The following is a 20,612-nucleotide window of genomic DNA, read 5'->3' on the forward strand; positions in this document are numbered from 1 at the left end:
CAAAAATTTGAATAATAAAGATATGAATTTTTCAATTAAAATAATAATAGTAAGTGAATTTTACATTTGTGCCATATTATGACCCATGGCTAAAAAAAGGATAAAAAGGAAATAGACGATGATCTTTTGTATTTTCCATAGTCCCGTAGTGATATTATTTGAAGTTCACGAATCTAAAAGATGTAAAATATATTTTCAGGACCAAATTTGAAGTTGACTCTTAATTTACACTTAATACTAAATTGTATTAGAACATATCCAACCACTTACATATTTAAACCAATTTATTTTAGTGTAAATGTACATCAAATAATAATTTTATTCTAATCATTTACATTAAATTCAAATTCAAATAATAATGCCTATGTATTATTTTATCCTAAGCCTAAAATTCTGTATGTATGCAATATAAATTCCTTCACAAAAGATATTATTATTGTTAGCTTTTGATATATTCTAAAAATGTCTTAAGATTATTCCACACTATGCTCTAATAAATTGGCCGATTCCTCACACAAAGAAAATGAGCAACTTTTACAAAAAAGAGAAAAAAGTCATAACTTCAAATTAAAATTCGCATAAACTATATGCTATTTTTATTTTCTGTTTGCATTATATAGAGGCAAATCTAGTGAAAAAATGCAGGTGGAACCTCGTTAGAAAAGATATAATCATTCATGAAGGCAACATACTTGTTTAATTAGCTGAAGTAAAATGAATTCAACGTAACAAAGACCTTTATAGGATCATAAAGATGGTTAAAGTCAACTAGGAGAATTACTTACACACGAGCTGGTTTTGCAGCAGAAACAATCAAAGGTGAACTAATTATATTAAATGAGCTGTTATAATTTCCTTAGAATGTAGAAAGTCCATGCATCTCAACCCCCATAATTCAGCTACTTTACCTGAACTGCACATGCTTGTTCATCCATCCACTTCTCATAGCCTATATATATTGATCCAATCTGGTCTCTAAATTCATCATCACTTTCATTTTTAGTAGTACTATAGATACTTAATAGAGAGTTATAACAAGAAAAAGTTGAGTTTGAATCCAGAAAAAAATGAAGGTGAGAAGGGTTTTCATATTGGCAGCCCTTTTGGCGCTGTTTGTAGGCATTATTGTTGCCCAAGGCGATAGCAACGGCAGCGGCAATGGAAATGGTAACACGGGGCCCAACAATGGCAACGGCAACGGCAATGGTAACATGGGAGGTAACAATGGCAACGGCAACGGAAATGGTAATATGGGAGGTAACAACGGCAACGGAAATGGCAATGGAAACTTTGGAGGTAACAATGGAAACGGAAACGGCAATGGAAACGGCAACGGCAATGGCAATGGCAATGGCAACGGCAACAACAACAACAACAGCGATGGGGATGATGGCAACGACGAGGAAGAAAATGGGCAGAGACAAACAAGGCCGTCCGCACCTACTCGTGTGCCTTCCGGTAATTACGAATCATTATCACCAGTGCCAAGTTCCGGGCAGGAAAGAGGTAAGTGCCTTGGCGTGGGAGCATGTCTACATAAGACGCTGACCTGCCCGTCCGACTGCCCGCAGAGGAAGCCCAAGAACAACAGGAAGCAAAAGGGCTGCTTTATCGACTGCAGCAACAGATGCCAAGCTACCTGCAAATGTAATTAAACGTAGATGAGTCTTCTTTACATTATTCTTTCTTTTACTTTACTCTTTATCCACTTTAATTATTTAATACTCCCTCTATCCTATCTCTAAGTGATTGACTGATGTTCGGCACGTGTTTAGGGAAAATGATAGTAAATAGTTAAAGTGGAGAGAAAGTAAAGTAAGTAAAGAGAATAATATAGATATGACTCTCTTCTATATTATTTTCTCTTTTACTTTACTTTCTCTCCACTTTAACTATTTATTATCATCTACGCAAAACAACGGTCAAAAAGAAATCAATCACTTGAGCTGGGACGGAGGGAGTATCATTTTTCTAAAACGAGTGCAGAAAATTAAATGACTCTATTACTATGTAATGGATGGAAGTAGTAATTAAAAATCGTAGTAAAATGCCTATTGATGAGTGCATGGCTTTACTTAAGGGAGGAAGCCCGACTGCAACGAGAAGGGTTCAATATGCTACGACCCGCGCTTTGTGGGAGGGGACGGCGTTATGTTCTACTTCCACGGATCAAAGGGAAACAACTTCGCCATTCTCTCCGACCAAAACCTACACATCAATGCACACTTCATTGGCAATAGGCCCAAGGGCAGGACTCGTGACTTTACATGGGTTCAAGCCCTTTCCCTCATGTTCGATACAAACACGCTACTCTTCGCCGCCAAAAGAGTCTCCCATTGGGACAACAACACCAACGCCATCGTCGTCAAGTGGAATCGCCACTCTTTATCAATCCCTATCGACCAATGGTCCACAACCTCTGCTGGAAGACAAGTCCTCATTGAGAGGACTATGGATGTCAACACGGTCAGAGCCACCGTGTCCGGGTTAGTGCAGATGGACATAAGGGTGGTCCCAATCGGTGACAAGGAAAATAGGGTCCATCACTATCAGTTGCCCTCCGATAACGCCTTCGCTCATCTTGAGGTCACCTTCAGATTCTTTAGCTTGTCGAAAGCCGTCGAAGGAGTTCTTGGGAAGACGTACAAAGAAGGGTATGTGAGCCCCGTCAAGAGAGGAGTTCCCATGCCAATAATGGGAGGTGAAGACAAGTACAGGACTCCCTCACTCTACTCTCCTTTTTGCAAGATGTGTGTCTTCCAGAGGCCCTCTCTGGCTTCCCTCTAAATCTAACAGTTACATAATATCAGTATCTCTTTTCTTCTATAATAAATGTTGCCTCGAGTTCTCAACTCGGCATTGATTTTCTTGTTCCAATTTTAAGAAATGCGTATCTTGTTTTGCCAATGTAACACACAACCAACGTTCTCTTATTTACTTCAACTACAACCAATGTCTTTCTAAATGGAAATTTCGATACTGAGGGTTCTTTGAAAATGTTAAGAAAGCCATGCATACATGTAGACATCAACATCAACGAATTGATTCACGTACACAAAATTATTGGAGTAATCATTACACATAACAATTATGTTTTGATTACATATATTTGGAATTAGCTTCAACATATCACGTCTATAACAGTCATGGATAAAAACAACGCAATTTGGTGAGAATTGTGAAGAGTGGGGTTTTGCACGTGTGTCGCATGCACATGTCCCTCCTTTTAACAAGATTTATCATTTTCCCACTAATTCAACAAATATTACTAAGTATAAGCGGCAAGAGCTGGATCGAACCACAAGGACTATGGACCTACTCGAGATTGTTTCTACGACACAATTGGAAAAGGGGTCGGCTGCTGCCATGCATTCATTGAGTGGGTTAAGACTCTAATCTACTTGACTAGACGGAATTAAACTGGACTCTATCTAACTAACCTAGTAGATGGGAAAAGTATGGACACTTGCATGACAACCAAACTCAAGGCAACTTGTAAACTGGAGTTAAACTACATAGAACACATGCTGAAACTTTCTCAAAATAGGCAGACAAATATGCAAAAGCAAGGGGGGACCATTTTTCCTAAACTAGCTAGGGTCGGCAGAAAAGCTTTGAAAAGCAAAAGGCAAAAGCAAAAGATAGATCTGATTTTCTAACTAACTTCTACGTAATCTTCTCCAAACAACCAAGTAAAAACAGAGCATGGAACGAAGCATTGACGAAATAAAACAGAGCATGCTTCAAAATGAGACGTAAATGCGAAATTAAAGCTAGAACTACCAGATCTACTATCCTCGGTCTAGGAGAAAGTGAAATGAACACAGATTGACCTTACATGCATCACCTAAACTAAAAAATATCATAAATCGAGCACGTGAACAACTAGATCTCAACCTCTGAACTACTAGAAATCATGTAAACAACATGAATCTAAATATCTAAGCCACCAATTGCGAAAAGCATCCAAGAAACCTGAGTAATAAGCATCAACAGCATGAAAATGAACCAAAGCTTCATAAAATTGGAAATAAGTCGAGATCCGACGGCGGAGTCGTCAATTCCCAGATGAAACTCGAGATCTAACTACATCGTCTCAAAAGCGGTAAAGAAAGCAAGGATCCAACGTCGAAGTCGTCAATTCCTTTGCTGAAACCACAGAACTAAGCAGAAAAAATAGTACACTATCTAAACTAAACTAAACTAAGCTACGAGAGCTGTGGCGTTAAGCGCCTATAAAGCTCCTGCTTCTTCATTGTGGAAAGCTTCTATTTATAGAACAGCTTCAACTTCAACCCTAAGGAAATTTCTCGTCCGATTTGACCATTTTACCCTTGCAGTAATTGAGGATTTTCATGTCAGCACGCCATTTTGTCTCCTTGTCATGTAAGGTGACTTTTTCTGCACTTCTGCTCCATCCCGTCATTCTGTCTCCTTGACCAGTTAGGCCACTTTTTCTGCAGTTCTGATCCATTTCTGCTCAATCTGAATCTGCTCGGTCAGTTTGCACCATCTACTTGATCCAGTAGATATCTGCACACTTAATCTCAAATTTGTGCATTATCTCCCTAAAAAACATGTAATATCACCCAAAACCAATGCATGAAATGAGCCTTATCAAATTGCTCACACTTAAACAATACTTTGTCCTCAAATATGAAAGACAAAATAAAATAAATAAGGCAAGTTTCAATACATTGGTTATCAAATGACTGACTCTAAAAAGAAAGAAATAAAAGACTCTTAGACTTGATGTTGTCCAAAGAAAACAGAACACGGACACACATAAGGGAAAACACACAAAACAAAATAACGCATATATACTCAAAACTGGCTCAACTTCTAGCATCCGTCCCACAAGCTTAAGATCATTCCAATTGTTTGCAGTCTCAGATTCCTCCATCTCTCTTGTTTAATATGGTTAGTCTGTCAGTTTGTCAAGATAGCCTTTATTCTTACCAACTGTTGGATTCACTTGGTCACTCATTCCTCACCAGAAACGTTAGGACCATTAACTCATTTTTTTTGTCATACCACTGATGCTTAGAGTTCTACTGATAAAGGACAGTTCCTTGAGGTCTTTCTTTTGGTTGTAATGGGGTCAGGGGATTATATTATGAACAGTTCAGAGTCCTAGGGGTTCTAAGTTCAAAAAGTGAAAGTAAAAATATGCGAAGGACATGTGAACTTAGGGACAAAAATTGGAAACAACGGAGATGTTCCCTGTCCATTTTGGCCTTATTCCTTTACCCCTTTTCTACTGGTTCTACCGGATCAGGTTACATTTTTTTTCATGCCCTGTATCTTTTTTTTCACTTTTTTATTTTACCAAGTCAGATTACAAATTTTTCGTGCCCTTTCTTTTTATCTCTTTTTTTTTCTTTTCTTTTTCTCTGGAAGGTTACAAATTTTTCCTGCCCTTTTCTCTTTCTACAATCTTTTACTATCGGGTCAGGTTACAACTTTTCCAGCCCTTTTTCTTGTATATTTTTCTTTCTTTCCCATGTTTATCAATTTATCCCCTACCCCAATTGGTGAGCTGCTCCACTCCTGTCTCTCTTATTCACATGGTATGAAAGCTTATGGTTTCAAAAGATGGGAAAAATTCAGTACAGGCTCAAATTGTTTACTAGGGGGTGTCTTTCCAATGTGGTAGGTCTAGCAGATTCGAAAGAATTAAGCTCAACTAGTTTTCCTATTGCCTTTAGTCCTCACTACCCTATGTCATTCTCCCTCTTAGCTTCATATGGCAGCCTCTCTGTTTTTTTCTCTTTTTGTAAGTAGAAAGTGTTCTACTCTAGGCTTTAACTCACTTTTAGAGGGCTTCACAGTTGGCTTAAATTAAGACTTTTCCATCGTCCTCACTTCATCCAAACTGACTTCAATTTATTAAGGGAGGGGTATCACATATTAACATGCATTCTTTCTTCACTCACTCTTACTAAAGGGATCATGCTTTTCATTTTTGCCAGATTATACACTAACTACTTTGACACTCTGACTGACTAACGCATATATACCAACATACCAACATATATATATACAATATTTAACACATATTAACACTAACTACACTAACTTCCCCCTCCCACTTCATTTTAACTTGTCTTCAAGCTTGCTTGATGAAGTGGAAAACCGGGTAGTTAGTGTTAAACACAAAAGAAATATGAAAACCAAAACACAAAACGGGAAACACAAACTTCTAATACTTAGATCATGCAATGGGCTAAGTGGGAGAAGACTAAACAAACATACAAAAACAGACATGCTATATTCACAAGAACACTCAAGTGGGTCACTCAAGATATAAATAGTATTTTTCCTCATTTTCCAAGGGAGTTGATGATGAAATTAGATGCTTGAGAGATTTGTTTCCCCTTTGAGGGTTTTTATCCAATCTTGATCATCAATTGATCCAATCAAGCATGATCAAGTTGTGCATCATCAAGGGTTTGTGATTTCATTTGAATAGTGGAGTCATTAGTTGAATCTAGTATGTTGAAGATTGCTTAGAGTTGTTTTCTCCATCAATGGATTTAGCTAATATCAAATTTACTTTTCTTCGTCTCTCGTCTCTCGTCTCCCATCAAATCTTTTGGATTTAATTTTTGAAGCCTAGATCCACCTTATTCTTTTATTGCTTTGTGTTTTTTTTTTAAATGCAAGATCAAACATCATCAAAGGATATGAATCTTAGATTAATAGATCATAATCTATACGGATCCTTATCATAATTTCTTTTAAATACTTAATGCATGCAGTACGCTTTACGGACAGAACTAGCTAACTAACCAATATTATCATAGATATTCTTATGTATAAGTATACTAGTATGATATTCTTTTTTCTAATTAGCATTTAATAGCAAAAGGTTCTGATAGGTCTCGATTTTAATTAAAAAAATATAATAAAAATAATTGTGGAGAATTCACTAGAAACTAGCAAGAAGAAAAGATGAAATAGTTGAGATATGTGGAAAATTGCTAATTTTGTTTTTATTTGTGGAAAATTAGATGCTCAGGCAGCTTTATTATAGTCTACATAGATGTGATATGTCTCGTTTAATCGTCCAAGTGATGATATTACACAATATTATTGGTTCAATAATATATGCACAGCATAGATTATGATTGTTTATCCTATATCATGAGAATAACCCCAAGTATATACTCCACTCCTTATTCTATTAATTGGCCCTATAATTGGGTCCGCAGACATAACCCTTATAATAATTTATTAATTTTAATCAAAACTATTTAGGTCCTAATATTAAGTTATAAAATGAATTATTGATAACTAATAAAAGTCAAATTTCGAGTGTAACTTCGTGATGTTTACAAGAAAATGAAGATTTTAAAGACCGATGTTATACAAATACGTAGAAGTATAAAAGTTGAAGCAGTACATTTTAATAAAAGTAGTAAATACAAAAAAAAAAAAAAAAAAAAAAAAAAAAAAAAAAAAAATGTTTTTTAAGACTAAAAAGTGGGAAAATTGTTAGAGAAATCATGGAATTTGTTCGAATTCAATCCCGTGAATTTAGAAATAACCAATTAAATTATAATTTTGACTTTTCTCTTTCTGGGTAGTGACAAATGTACATAATTGTACGTACATAATCGAACTTTTTTTTTAACATTTTACATTGAAATTGATTGATAAACATTAATTAATATAAAATAAATTCATACTAATCATTTTCTAAAACATTGAAAAAATTGAAATTTGAACTTAAATATTTGAATATTTAAGAAAAAAATATTTTTTTCACTAAATATTGTATAATTAATTCGAATCAAGCTCGAAATCATGTTACGATTTGACATAAAATTTCTATATCACTTATTTCTTATTGCTACATACTCCCCCCGTTCCACAGTAATAGAGGCATTTCATTTTCTACACTCGTTTTAAAAAAATGATATTAAATAGTTAAAGTGGAGAAAGAGTAAAGTACGAGAGAGAATAATGCAGAGAAGAGTCTTATCTACAATATTCACTCTCTTACTTTACTTTTTCTCAACTTTAACTATTTATAATTATTTTTTTAAAATGAGTGCGCAAAATGAAATGTCTCTATTACTATGGAACGGAGGGAGTATAATACAATAAATAACAAAATTAATTTTGAATTAAATTCAATTAAATTTTAAAATGTGAGAGAAATAGTTTCTGATGTAATAACTGGAAAATATAATGTGGACAAAACATTATCCTGTTGTAACGATGTCGTTTTATATTTTTACGACATGATATCGTTTTACTAGAAAACTGATGTTACATAAATAGAAGTATAAAAATGGTGAAATGCACTGTATTAAAATTGCGAAGTAAATATAAAAACCAATTGTTTTACGACTGAAAAGTATATAAAGGAACTCAATCAATGATAAAACACTCTCATTAAGAATCAAATATTATGACGTGAGCAAAAATGCATCAAGTGTAATTCATGACATAGTAATATTTTTTGGGTTTTCCACGATTTAAAAACTTAGTTACTTTATTTCATTTTTAATTTATGAATATCACATTTCACTAATTTTTTACGCTCAAAATTCATTGTAAAACTAGTACTCCACTAAAAATGGATCCCAAACAACATTCACATTCTCCATTTACTTCTTTTCGCAATGTCAAATAATATCTTAAAATTTGTGCCAAATTAAAATGGTTCTTTAAATTGTGAACGAAATGAATAATAGTATAATACTACTAATTTCTTTCATACTACTAATTTCTTTCATTTTCTCAATCAAACTGATCTAGTTAATTAGAATTATGTAAAGAAATGAGAATTGTAAATAAACATATAAAGTTGTTGAATAAAATAAAGATACTTGTAAATTTTTGCTTCAAATAAAATTTAAATCCAAGTGTTATAATCATTAAATACGAGATACATCTACTGCAAATTTTTGTATCAGCTCATTAGATAAGTCATGCATTACTTATATAAACACACCAAAACACAACTAAGATACAAATATGACACTAGACACAAATTTTTGGTTGATAAGAATCTAACTTGTCTTAACATTTCAAACAATTGCATAGGTTATTTTATCATCAGAAACATAAATTTTTAATTTCACACATACACATAAAAGTGGAGTCAGTGACGAATGTAATTTGTATCGTCGAGAATTAGTTTATCGAAATTTGTATGCATCATATAGGGATGTCACTATGTCAATGCAGCCCAAAACATTGCTAAATTTAAAGAGTTAGAGCAGATAATTTTTAATTAACCCAATAAAATTATAATCCGATTAATCTACCCCAATTAATTAACAACTATCATGCATGGTCTTATTTAATGACTGTTGAAATTTCAAATCACATACTGCATTAGGAATTAGGTGTTGACAATATCGCTTAGAAAGAAAAAAATATATAAAAATGATAAAACAAGGATTGGTTGATAAGATTTGGTAGCAAATAATGTTGTATGTGACCAATTCGACTAATTTATTATTAATTTTCTACGTAAGTTATTTTGACTTTAACAGCGCAGCATAGACACGCATTCCTCCAATAATATTCTGTGAATGCATGTACAAAAATTCATGACAATCGCAATCACGTTAGCTGTGTTTGAGCAATTAAAAACTTTGAACGAAAGATAAACTCAAAAAGACAAACTTTGATTGAACAAAAATTAATTGGCCAGTTGTGATACTGATGTATTAACCGTCTCCCCAAAGACTTTAATTTGTTCGACTAGTTCAACTTTTTTATAAACATCTTTTGTTATATATATTTTCTTTAGATGCGGTGAATATTTTTTGAAACTGAATCTGTTCCTTGTAAATAAAGACATTTCTTTTTGACATATAATTTAAGAATAGTGTGTTAAATGGATAGTGGAAAAATTAAGAGAAAATAAAGTAAAAAGGAGAATTACTTTTTGCCAAAAATAAAATTAACTCAATTAATTTAGAACTTCTTAAAATAGAAAAATGACTCTATTAATTGAAAGAAGGGAGTTTATCCTAATAAATTAACTGAACCAAAACGTAGGAAAAAAAATTGTTGTGGGAGAGATTTTGAATTTCATTACCTTTAAACAGATTTCGGTCGAGTTGATTGAGATCTACTAAACTACAACAATCATGCAACAAGTGGAAGAAAATCTTGTAACGTGGGGAGGTAAAATTAATGATCCCATTGGCCAAAACTTAAATAAATTAAAGAAAAACACACAAAAGTCTAGGGAAAAGGTTATACTCCCTCTATCTCACATATTACCCCACTTTCATTTTAAGTCATTGATTTGAGAATGAATTTTTAATATAATTAAATTAATATTTTAAGTGTAACGAGAGACTATTTAATAATAGAATACTCAATTAACTCTAATACATTAATTAAATATCATGATTCTTACTTAAATAGAAATAATGTAAGTAGTTTGGGAAGAGCCGAAATAGAAAAGTGCGAGAAATATGGGATAGAGGGAGTATTAAGCTTTGACTCATATATTACTCACTTGAACACAATATTAATTTGCTTATAATATTCCAATCACCATGAACTTATCGAGTTTATATAATGTTTAAAAATTACATTTTATTTTATATATTAATTTTAGGATTTTTTTTTCTAAATATTAACTTACGTATGAGATTTGGTACTCTGAAAACACTAGTAGAAGTGTTATTGTTTCAATTGATAGAAAAAAAGTGATGGATGTTACTTCAATTGTAATTTAATAAAATCATTATTGACTATAGTACTACTCATGTACTACAAAATAGTGTAACACACATTAATGCCTTGGATTTTTATTCTAACTGTGCAAAGCATCATATGTACTTCTATCGCTTCACTATAATTAGTACTTATATTTGTTTTCACTTAATTTATAACTAGCGAAATATTATTATTTCATGAAATTAACTGATGAAATAGGCTAACGACCCGACAAGGCTACCCAACTTGATTATATGGTTGAAATCCAATTTTAATAGTACAAATTTTGACAATTTCTCCACCTGCCTCTCAATTTAATTGCATTGCATTGCATTGCTTTGTCGTCCAAGTAAACGTGTTTTACCTCGTAATTAATCATTAATTTGACATAATCGTCGATTTAATAATGCTGACATATTCATAATCCATGCAAAATGCTCCTATATATACACACACAACACATAGCTAGTCTCAAACTCACAAGTCACAAACCCAAATTAAGAATGGCAGCTTCTTCAAGATCAATAGTGGTGCTCGCCGCTTTATTCGCGACGGCGGCCCTCTTAACAAGCGGCGCGTCTGCTCAGCTGAGCACCGGCTACTACAAAAAAACATGCCCCAAAGTGTTTGACACCGTTAAATCCGTCGTCAAGTCTGCCATCGATAAGGAGAAGCGCATGGGCGCCTCACTCCTCCGTCTCCACTTCCACGACTGCTTTGTACAAGTACAATGATTTACGAATTTCATAGTAGTATTTTTTTTGAATTAAATTTTACTACATGGTCATTACTAATTATACTTATGAAAATACTAATAGGGTTGCGATGGATCAGTACTCCTAGACGACACATCGTCGTCACGAGGGGAGAAGACTGCGAATCCCAACGTTAACTCCATCCGGGGTTTCAACGTAGTGGACGACATCAAATCTAAGGTGGAGTCTGTCTGCCCCGGCGTTGTCTCCTGTGCGGACATCTTAGCCATTGCGGCTCGTGATTCCACCGTTATTGTCAGTAACTAATTCATGTTTATAAATTAATTACTGCTCTCTCCGTCCTCCAGTTTTCCATTTTGGTCTGTCCCATATTAATTGTCTCACTTCACTCTTACCATTTTTTTTTATTGACTTCACATTCGACCAACTAATTTTCACACATATTTTATTATAAAAGTAATACATAAAATTAGGACCCACAAATCACTTAACTTTTCAACTCACTTTCTCTTACCTTTCTTAAAACCCATATCGGGCCAAAGTGGGACACATGTCAGGGGATAGTGGGAGTACAAAATTAAGAACTAACAGAGAAAATATGAATGCAGCTTGGAGGACCCACATGGGACGTGAAACTAGGAAGAAGGGATTCGAAAACAGCGAGCCTCGCCGCCGCGAACAGTGGCGTTATTCCACCACCAACCTCCACCCTCAACAACCTCATCAATAGGTTCCAAAACCTAGGACTCTCCACTAAGGACATGGTCGTCTTATCAGGTTTCATTCATGATCATAATTAAATTATACTCACTCCGTGCATAATTAAATGTCACATTTTTGTTACTCGAATAGTAAAAATGAAATAAGATAATTATTGATGGACAAATGAAAAAGGAAAATTGAGTTATTCAATAATGGATAGAGATGTTAAAGTGGGTTCAGAATTTGAGACCTTTTTCCTAAAAAATAACTCCTATTTGACTAGTATCTCATTTAACACAAGTGATAGCGATATGATATGATGTGACGTGTAGGGTCACACACGATAGGGCAAGCGAGATGCACGACGTTCAGAGGGCGCATCTACAACGAGAGCAACATCGACGGGTCATTCGCTCGCACGAGGCAGGGATCCTGTCCTAGAACAAGCGGCTCGGGAGACAACAATCTCGCCCCACTCGACCTCAAATCTCCAACCTTCTTCGACGCAAGTTACTACAAGAACCTCCTTGACAAGAAGGGCCTCTTACACTCTGACCAAGTCCTCTACAACGGCGGCTCCACCGACAACCTCGTCGAGGCCTACAGCAAGAACCCCAAAGCCTTCGCCGATGACTTCGCCGCAGCCATGATCAAGATGGGCGATATTAGCCCTCTCACCGGATCCAGCGGAGAGATTAGGAAAAACTGCAGGAAGGCCAACTGATCACAGTGATTGAATCCCAACAATAAATCTCTTTTGTGTGTGTCTCGAGTTTTTTTTGTCTTTCTTTTTAACATCAAAAGAAAATGTTTTTTTAACAAAGGAATGTCGATTTGGCGACTTTGTATTGGTTTCTGTATGTCGGGTTTGATAGTTTGTCAAGTGTATTAATTGTTGGAAATAGAATATTGGGGTCTCAAGAATATTGGTAAGAGGCACTTTAGAGTTTCAAGGAATATAACATTAATAATGTTGTAGTTCCAAGTGTATAGTTTCTAGATGCATTTACTTCTCTAGTATTATAAATTGGATGTACAATGTATCACAATATCATCTCAATGAAATACAATTCCAATTCCAGTTTTATCATGGTATCAAGAGCAGCAACGGTTCTGTGGTTCAATCGAACTCAGAATTAAGATTCATCATTGTTCAAACCTTCCCAAACCTTTCAACTACAGATCCGGCAGAAATCTTTCAAACCTACACCCAAAAACAGCCAAAATCAAGTGAGTATCATTCAACATGACAAACACCTTTGAAAACGTCTCAACTGGATTCAAGTTCGATGGGAGTAACTTCCCTGTTTGGGCAAGAATCATGCGAATCAACGTTGGCAGTCGAGGGAAAATCCATCATCTCGAAGGAGATGAGGATCCTCCAAAAGCCGACGACCCAAAGTTCAAAATATGGCAGGAAGCAGATTTCACGGTTTTCTCATGGTTGATCCAGAATATGGATCAAAAATTGGTGATTCAATTCGCTCAACATCAGACAGCAAAGGAGATGTGGAAAAGTCTCAACACTACATTTGGAATCAGGGCTGACCCTGTGCAAGTTTACGATCTGGAAATCAAGGCGAACAAGTTAGTTCAAGGGAACGAGTCCCTTGAAAGTTACTGGAGCGATTTACAAAATCTGTGGGTGAACACAGATGCCCGGAAACCTTGTCCGTATGATTGTTGCGACAAAGCAATCAATACTTACCGAAAGGAACAAGAAATTAAACGCCTTTACCAATTTCTTGCCGGATTGGATGACAAGTATGACAACCTCAGAAGGGAGATGTTGAAGGATGAACCGACTGCCGAGACAGCCTTCGGCATCATCAAACAAGAAGAAGCAAGGGCTGGAATCTGGAGACCGACTGCCAAGCCCACCAACGCCGACATAGGCGCGGGCTTTGGTGCTCGCCAGGGAGCACCGTCGCCTCAGTTCGGCGGCCAAAACAGAGCAACGCAGCCACCGCCGCCTCATCGGGGACCACCGCCACCACCACAATCTCGCAACAATTCTTCAAACCGGAGAGGAATCGACAAATCAAAGTTGTATTGTACCCATTGCGGGATGACGAAGCACACCAAAGAAACGTGTTTCAAATTGGTTGGATTTCCGGAATGGTGGGAGGATGGGCATAAACTGAATCGGAGCTCAACCGGAAAAGGAAAAATGGCGGTAGGGAGAGAAGAGGGCAACGGATTTGTTGCCCCGACGGACAGCCAAGGGGCTACCCACGCCGGAAACGATGGCGGCGGATCGGTGGAGGTCTCGACCGGCGGCGGGTGGTGGGGCGTGAATGGAGGAGGCGATGACCAAGGAGTGGAGGCGGCGAGAGGTTCTGCCTCGTTTTCTAAGGCTATTGAAGGTAAAGGGTTTGGGGCTTTGCCCTCAAACCCTTCCACTTTTCATAATTATACTTCTGCCCCCACCCTTTTACATGACAGACCCCATAATTATCCTAAATCGTTTGATAACCCCAGAATTAGTGTTAAGTGCCATAACACCCCTATTTCGATCCAAAATCGTTTTTCTGTGTTGAGAGATAATCCCGAAATATCCACTGCATGTAAAGTCACAAAAATAGATCCGACAGATGAAAAAGGGTGGATTTTTGATTGTGGGGCAACTGACACAATGTCCTACGATAGGTCCGACTTTGAAGAGTTGACTAAATCGAAAAGGATTTACATTGAAACAGCCAATGGGGAATTTACACCTGTCGAGGGATCTGGAACTATTCAGATATCACCATCCTTGAAAATTTCAAATTGTCTATTTGTGCCGACTTTGTCTCAGAAATTACTATCTGTCAGTCACGTCACACGAGAACTCAATTGCACTCTCCTAATGCATCCAAAATTTTGTTTTCTACAGGATATCCGGACGGGGACGACTATTGGGCGTGGCACTGAGCATCATGGGTTATACTATGTGGACGAGACGGCTCAAACTGGCAAAGGAATGCTGGCTCACGGAACTTCAGAACGGGAAGCTTGGTTATGGCATAGGCGGTTAGGGCATCCGTCTTCTAGTTATTTAAAAATTTTATTTTCGCATCTAGATACAAATTCTGTTTTGCACTGTCAGACTTGTGTTTTGGCTAAGAGCCACCGACAATCTTTCAAACCCAGTAATTCTAGAGTTGATGATATTTTTTCCTTAATTCATTCTGATGTGTGGGGTCCGTCTCCAGTTGTGGGTGGAAATGGTTTTAGATATTTTGTTTTATTTATTGATGATTGCACTCGCATGACATGGGTGTATTTTCTTAAAAATAAATCAGATGTCTTTTCCAAATTTTCTTACTTTTACACAATGATCCTCACCCAATTCAAAACAAAAATTAGGATTCTTAGGTCTGATAATGGGGGAGAGTTTGTCAATACCCAAATGAAAGAATTTTGCACCACCAATGGTCTAATCCATCAAACTTCATGCGCCTACACCCCCGAACAGAATGGAGTAGCCGAAAGGAGAAACCGAATAATCCTTGAAATGACCCGAGCCATCATCCTAGATTCAAAAGTACCAAATTTTTTCTGGCCGGAAGCCGTGGCTACATCGGTTTACACCCTCAACCGCCTCCCTACCAAAGCCCTTGGCCTTAAAAATCCCATCCAGATGTTATCTAGCATGTCCAAAGTTCCTCCACCCCTATCTCTTAAGCCTCACATTTTTGGTTGTTCGGTATTTGCCCATGTTCCAAAACACGAGCGGACAAAACTGTCCCCGTGTGCGACCAAATGTGTTTTTGTTGGGTATGGGGTCAATCAGAAAGGGTATAGGTGCTACGATCCAAAAACTCGTCAAGTGATTACCACAATAAATTGCACCTTCTTAGAATCTGAATTTTTCTACACTACCCAACTTACCAGTCAGGGGGAGAGGGAAATAACTAGTGTTGACTCGATAAGTTGGCTGCTTATGTCAAATAACCATAATCCCACTAAAGGTCCACCAGAGCCAGATAATACTGCCGCCGAGTCTGTCTCAAACACATCTCAACCTGTGGTTCAAGGTGGCGCTCCAACACCGTCCTCTCCGATATCTGAGGTAAACAATCTTGTCGAGAACTTTGTTACTGCTACTGCTGACCCTGTCAATACAGAAGAAAGAATGGAAGAGATTATAGATGAAGATACGGGGCGGTATATTATGCCACCTCGGAGTACCCGTGGTATTCCTCCCAAAAGATACACACCAGAGAGACCAAGTAAACGGGAAAGATACCCAATTGGAAGTGTGGCAAAGGCAAATCTAACAAAACTGGCAAGAGCTTTTGAGGCAGCCTTATATGGAGAAGAAGAAATCCCACAGACTGCGAAAGAAGCCCTAAAGATCAAACACTGGAGAGAAGCAATGATGGTAGAATTGAGAGCCCTGGAAAGAAATAAGACGTGGAAGAAATGTCAGTTACCAAAAGGGAAACGAACTGTGGGGTGCAGGTGGGTCTTCACCATCAAACGAAGACCTGATGGAACCATCGAGAGATACAAGGCTCGCCTCGTGGCTAAAGGTTATACTCAAACCTATGGAGTTGATTACTCTGAAACCTTCTCACCAGTGGCAAAAATGAATACTTTCGAGTTCTGCTTTCTATAGCTGCAAACAAGGATTGGCCCCTGCACCAGTTCGATGTCACCAATGCATTCTTGCATGGTGAACTGAAAAAAGAAGTCTACATGGAAGCTCCGCCAGGTTTCGAAGATGACTTTGAAGATGGAGAAGTCTGCCAATTGAAGAAAACCTTGTATGGGTTAAAACAGTCTCCGAGAGCTTGGTTCGGGAGATTTACAGAAGCCATGAAGAAGTACGACTATCTGCAGAGTAATGCCGATCACACTCTATTCTTGAAGAAGAGAGAGGATAAAATCACGTGTCTACTAATCTATGTCGATGATATGATCATCACAGGAGACGATTTTGAAGAGATAGAGCAGCTTAAGAAGAATTTGGCGACAGAATTCGAAATGAAAGATTTGGGGGCACTCAAGTATTTTCTGGGAGTTGAAGTCCTAAGATCAAAAGAGGGAATCTTCATAAATCAGAAGAAGTATACATTAGATCTGCTGGCAGAAACTGGCATGATGGAATGCAAGCTAGCAGTCACGCCAATTGCTGTTAATCATGGGCTTCAAATCACAGAAGGAGCTAATTTGGCAGATAGGGAAAGGTATCAAAGACTGGTAGGAAAGCTGATTTATCTTTCACATACCAGACCTGACATAGCTTATGCAGTTAGCGTGATAAGCCAGTTCATGCACCAACCTCAAGATGATCATCTAGAAGCAGCATTGAGAGTCGTTAGATATCTCAAAGGAACTTTTGATCATGGGATAATGTTCAGACGTGGAAAACATCTAGAAATCCATGGTTACACAGACGCTGACTGGGCCGGAAACCCGATTGACAGAAGATCCACTTCAGGCTACTTCACGTTTGTCGGAGGGAATCTGGTCACCTGGAAAAGCAAGAAGCAAAAGGTCGTAGCATTGTCAAGTGCAGAGGCTGAATTTAGAGGAATTCGGAATGGATTAACTGAAGTTTTATGGCTTAGAAGATTGATGGGTGAGCTAGGTTTTTTATCACAGAAGACCTGCCAGATTTTTTGTGATAATAAAGCCGCGATCAGTATCGCAGAAAATCCAGTTCAACATGACCGAACAAAGCACGTTGAAGTAGATAGACATTTTATCAAGGAGAATATTGAAGGGGGAATTATTGAGTTCCCATTTGTTCGGTCTAAAGATCAACTTGCAGATATTCTGACAAAGGCAGTTGGAGCAAAAGATTTCTCACAGGCTCTTCGCAAGTTAAGTATCGGAAATCCCATAACTTAACTTGAGGGGGAGTGTTGGAAATAGAATATTGGGGTCTCAAGAATATTGGTAAGAGGCACTTTAGAGTTTCAAGGAATATAACATTAATAATGTTGTAGTTCCAAGTGTATAGTTTCTAGATGCATTTACTTCTCTAGTATTATAAATTGGATGTACAATGTATCACAATATCATCTCAATGAAATACAATTCCAATTCCAGTTTTATCTAGTATTATAAATTGTGTGTGTCTCGAGTTTTTTTTGTCTTTCTTTTTAACATCAAAAGAAAATGTTTTTTTAACAAAGGAATGTCGATTTGGCGACTTTGTATTGGTTTCTGTATGTCGGGTTTGATAGTTTGTCAAGTGTATTAATTACTTCTCTCAATTTTATTGTAATTTTGTTATTTATTCCCTTTCTTCTTGTGTTTTGTTTTGGTACGACAAACAAATAAAATTAGAGGGCGTTAATTCAGAAATTAAAAAAAAAGTTTAAGTTATGAAGTAAATTTATTAATAATGGTAATTGAAGGAAATTTAAATGCAACACATTTCCAGATTCTCCTACAACCAGTAACGGACCGATGACCCCACCATCATTCGACGGTGTATCGGGAATGCCGATAATAGGCCATCGACCCCACGGTGCCGGCGGCTCTTCCCAACCAGCCACGGACAAGTCGACAATCTTCTTTTGACTTAAATAATATTAGTGGTTAATTGAGAAAACATTGGAATTGAGGTTTGTGGGTCTGTTATTTATTTATTTGAAGTTAAAGTCCTATTAACCACAAATTCACTCTTAGAGCATCATCAACGCCAGACTTTCGCCGGGCGTCGGACCGCCGTCACCGACGTCCGCCATTGTGCGATGTAGAGGGGCGGATTGACGTCCTGCGCGGACACGGGAGTTCCGCGGGTATCTTGCGACGTCCGTAGCGACGATGGCGGGACGTCCGCCGCTGTGGCATGCGGACAGACGTCCCGGGCGGACGTCCGATAAATTAATTTTTTTTTTCAAACTCTATATATACGGCTCGTTCAACTTCATTTCATTCGCACCACTTGTGTTAACAAGTTTCTATCTTTCTCTATATACATTTCTTTTGGCGAAATATGTCGCATTGCGATAGTGATTCCCCCATCACGAGCGAGTCACAAACGCAGAATATTTCCTCCTCGTGTATTCCATCTCGATATGGGGGAAATGCCAGCGGAAGGGCACCGATGTCCGGGATGATGCCCGGAATGTCGACGATGATGCCGCAACCCCAAATGGCGGGAATGATGCATCAACCCCAGATGGGGGGATGATGTCTGGGTATTACAATATGCCCGAGATGATGCCCGGGTACTACAATATGCCCGAAATGATGACGAACTAGATGCAACAGATGCCCCAAATGCAACAGATGCCGGGGATGATGCCCCAAATGCAATCGGGGGGGTGATGCCCCAGCTGCAACAGGGAACCATTGCCGTTGCGGGAGGGAGCAGGCAGGGTGTCCCTCAACCACACGGGGACAATGTTTATCGTCTCTATATGGATTTCTTGTGCAGTGATTCTCCCGTCCGTACTTCGCTGGAGACTCGTACTGCCCTGGAGACTCCGAGTTGTTACCTTTTGATGATTTAGGGATCTCTCCGCGGAATACGCCAGCTACGCAGCCAGCAGCGCCACCGGCGAGGACCCGGAGGCCGGGGAAAAGCAAGGCCACTACCTCGCGTGCGGCGACATGAGAAAGAGGACCTTCTGGAAGGTTGAGGAGTGCGTCGCGCTGGCAAAGGCATGGATTAGTGTAGTTGAGGATCCATACGTCTCGACCAACCAGGTCATCGACAGAATGTGGTATCGCATTAGCCAAAGCTACCTCAAATGGAAACAGGCCAACGAGAAGGCTCACGATGCAGAGCAATGCCGGAAACAGTGGGAGCGGCTGAGGAAACAACTCAGCCGATTTGCCGGCCTCTACCAAAAGAACCTCCGGTTAGCAACCAGCGGCATGACCACCGAAGATGTGAAGCTTCTGTCTCACCAGCAGTTTCCCGACAGTGAGATGGGGTTTGGGGAGTTCAAATATTGGGATGTTTATCTTGAGGTGGAGAATTCTCCTAAGTTTATGGCGGGTGTTGAAGTTGGGTGGACGCCTCTGGCGAGTACAACAGCAGTGTCGGTTCACACGAACTCCCCGAAGCTGAGGCTGAGTTCCCGACACCTCAATCGCCTTCCTGCCGCCGTCGCCCGATTGGGCATAAGGCCGCGAATCGGTTGGCTAGGGGTAGTTCCAGTGCCTCGCAAGAGGTCCAATCGGAAGTTCCTTCGCAGATCACTCCCCATCTGACCAATCTCGCCGAACTGTAGATGACGCAGTTCATGATCGAAACAACAGAGAAGTGGCATGCAGCGACGGATCCCATGTACAAGCGGATGTTGAAGGATGGGATCGACACTATGAGGAGAAATCTGAGGCTGTGATGCACTTTTTATTTGCACTATAAATACCTGCAAGTATACAGAGTAGGTATAGTATAGCAAAAGGTTAGTACCAGGTATCGAACACGGGGAAGATGTACACAAAGTGTCTATCTTCTACTAGAACTCAATTACTATCTGGAGAAACAAGAATTTTTTGTAACTTTTTGAAAACAGTAAATATTAAAAACAGTAAACAACTAAA

General features: G+C 38.2%; 3 protein-coding genes across 3 annotated transcripts; all 3 read left to right on the top strand.

Moving 5' to 3' along the window:
• Positions 1–1,013: 1,013 nt before the first annotated feature.
• Positions 1,014–2,943, top strand: LOC125185219 (uncharacterized). Its single transcript, XM_048081717.1, has 2 exons — positions 1,014–1,647; positions 2,081–2,943. The coding sequence occupies exons 1-2, from the start codon at positions 1,068–1,070 to the stop codon at positions 2,785–2,787; spliced, it is 1,287 nt and encodes a 428-aa protein (XP_047937674.1). The 5' UTR covers positions 1,014–1,067; the 3' UTR covers positions 2,788–2,943.
• Positions 2,944–11,160: 8,217 nt separating this feature from the next.
• On the top strand, positions 11,161–13,200 carry LOC125218211 (peroxidase 4-like). Its single transcript, XM_048119837.2, has 4 exons — positions 11,161–11,420; positions 11,514–11,705; positions 12,020–12,188; positions 12,446–13,200. Exons 1-4 carry the CDS (start codon positions 11,199–11,201, stop codon positions 12,835–12,837), a joined length of 975 nt encoding a protein of 324 aa, XP_047975794.1. The 5' UTR covers positions 11,161–11,198; the 3' UTR covers positions 12,838–13,200.
• Positions 13,201–13,359: 159 nt separating this feature from the next.
• LOC148933356 (uncharacterized) lies at positions 13,360–20,276 on the top strand. The gene is made up of 5 exons (XM_089059834.1): positions 13,360–14,922; positions 14,989–15,110; positions 15,990–16,630; positions 16,717–17,926; positions 19,571–20,276. The coding sequence occupies exons 1-5, from the start codon at positions 13,360–13,362 to the stop codon at positions 20,274–20,276; spliced, it is 4,242 nt and encodes a 1,413-aa protein (XP_088915960.1).
• Positions 20,277–20,612: the final 336 nt, after the last annotated feature.

This window comes from Salvia hispanica, chromosome 1 (assembly GCF_029641045.1).
Source record: "Salvia hispanica isolate PSC_SH4W2 chromosome 1, Shi_PSC_v1, whole genome shotgun sequence".
Taxonomy (NCBI): Eukaryota; Viridiplantae; Streptophyta; class Magnoliopsida; order Lamiales; family Lamiaceae; genus Salvia; species Salvia hispanica.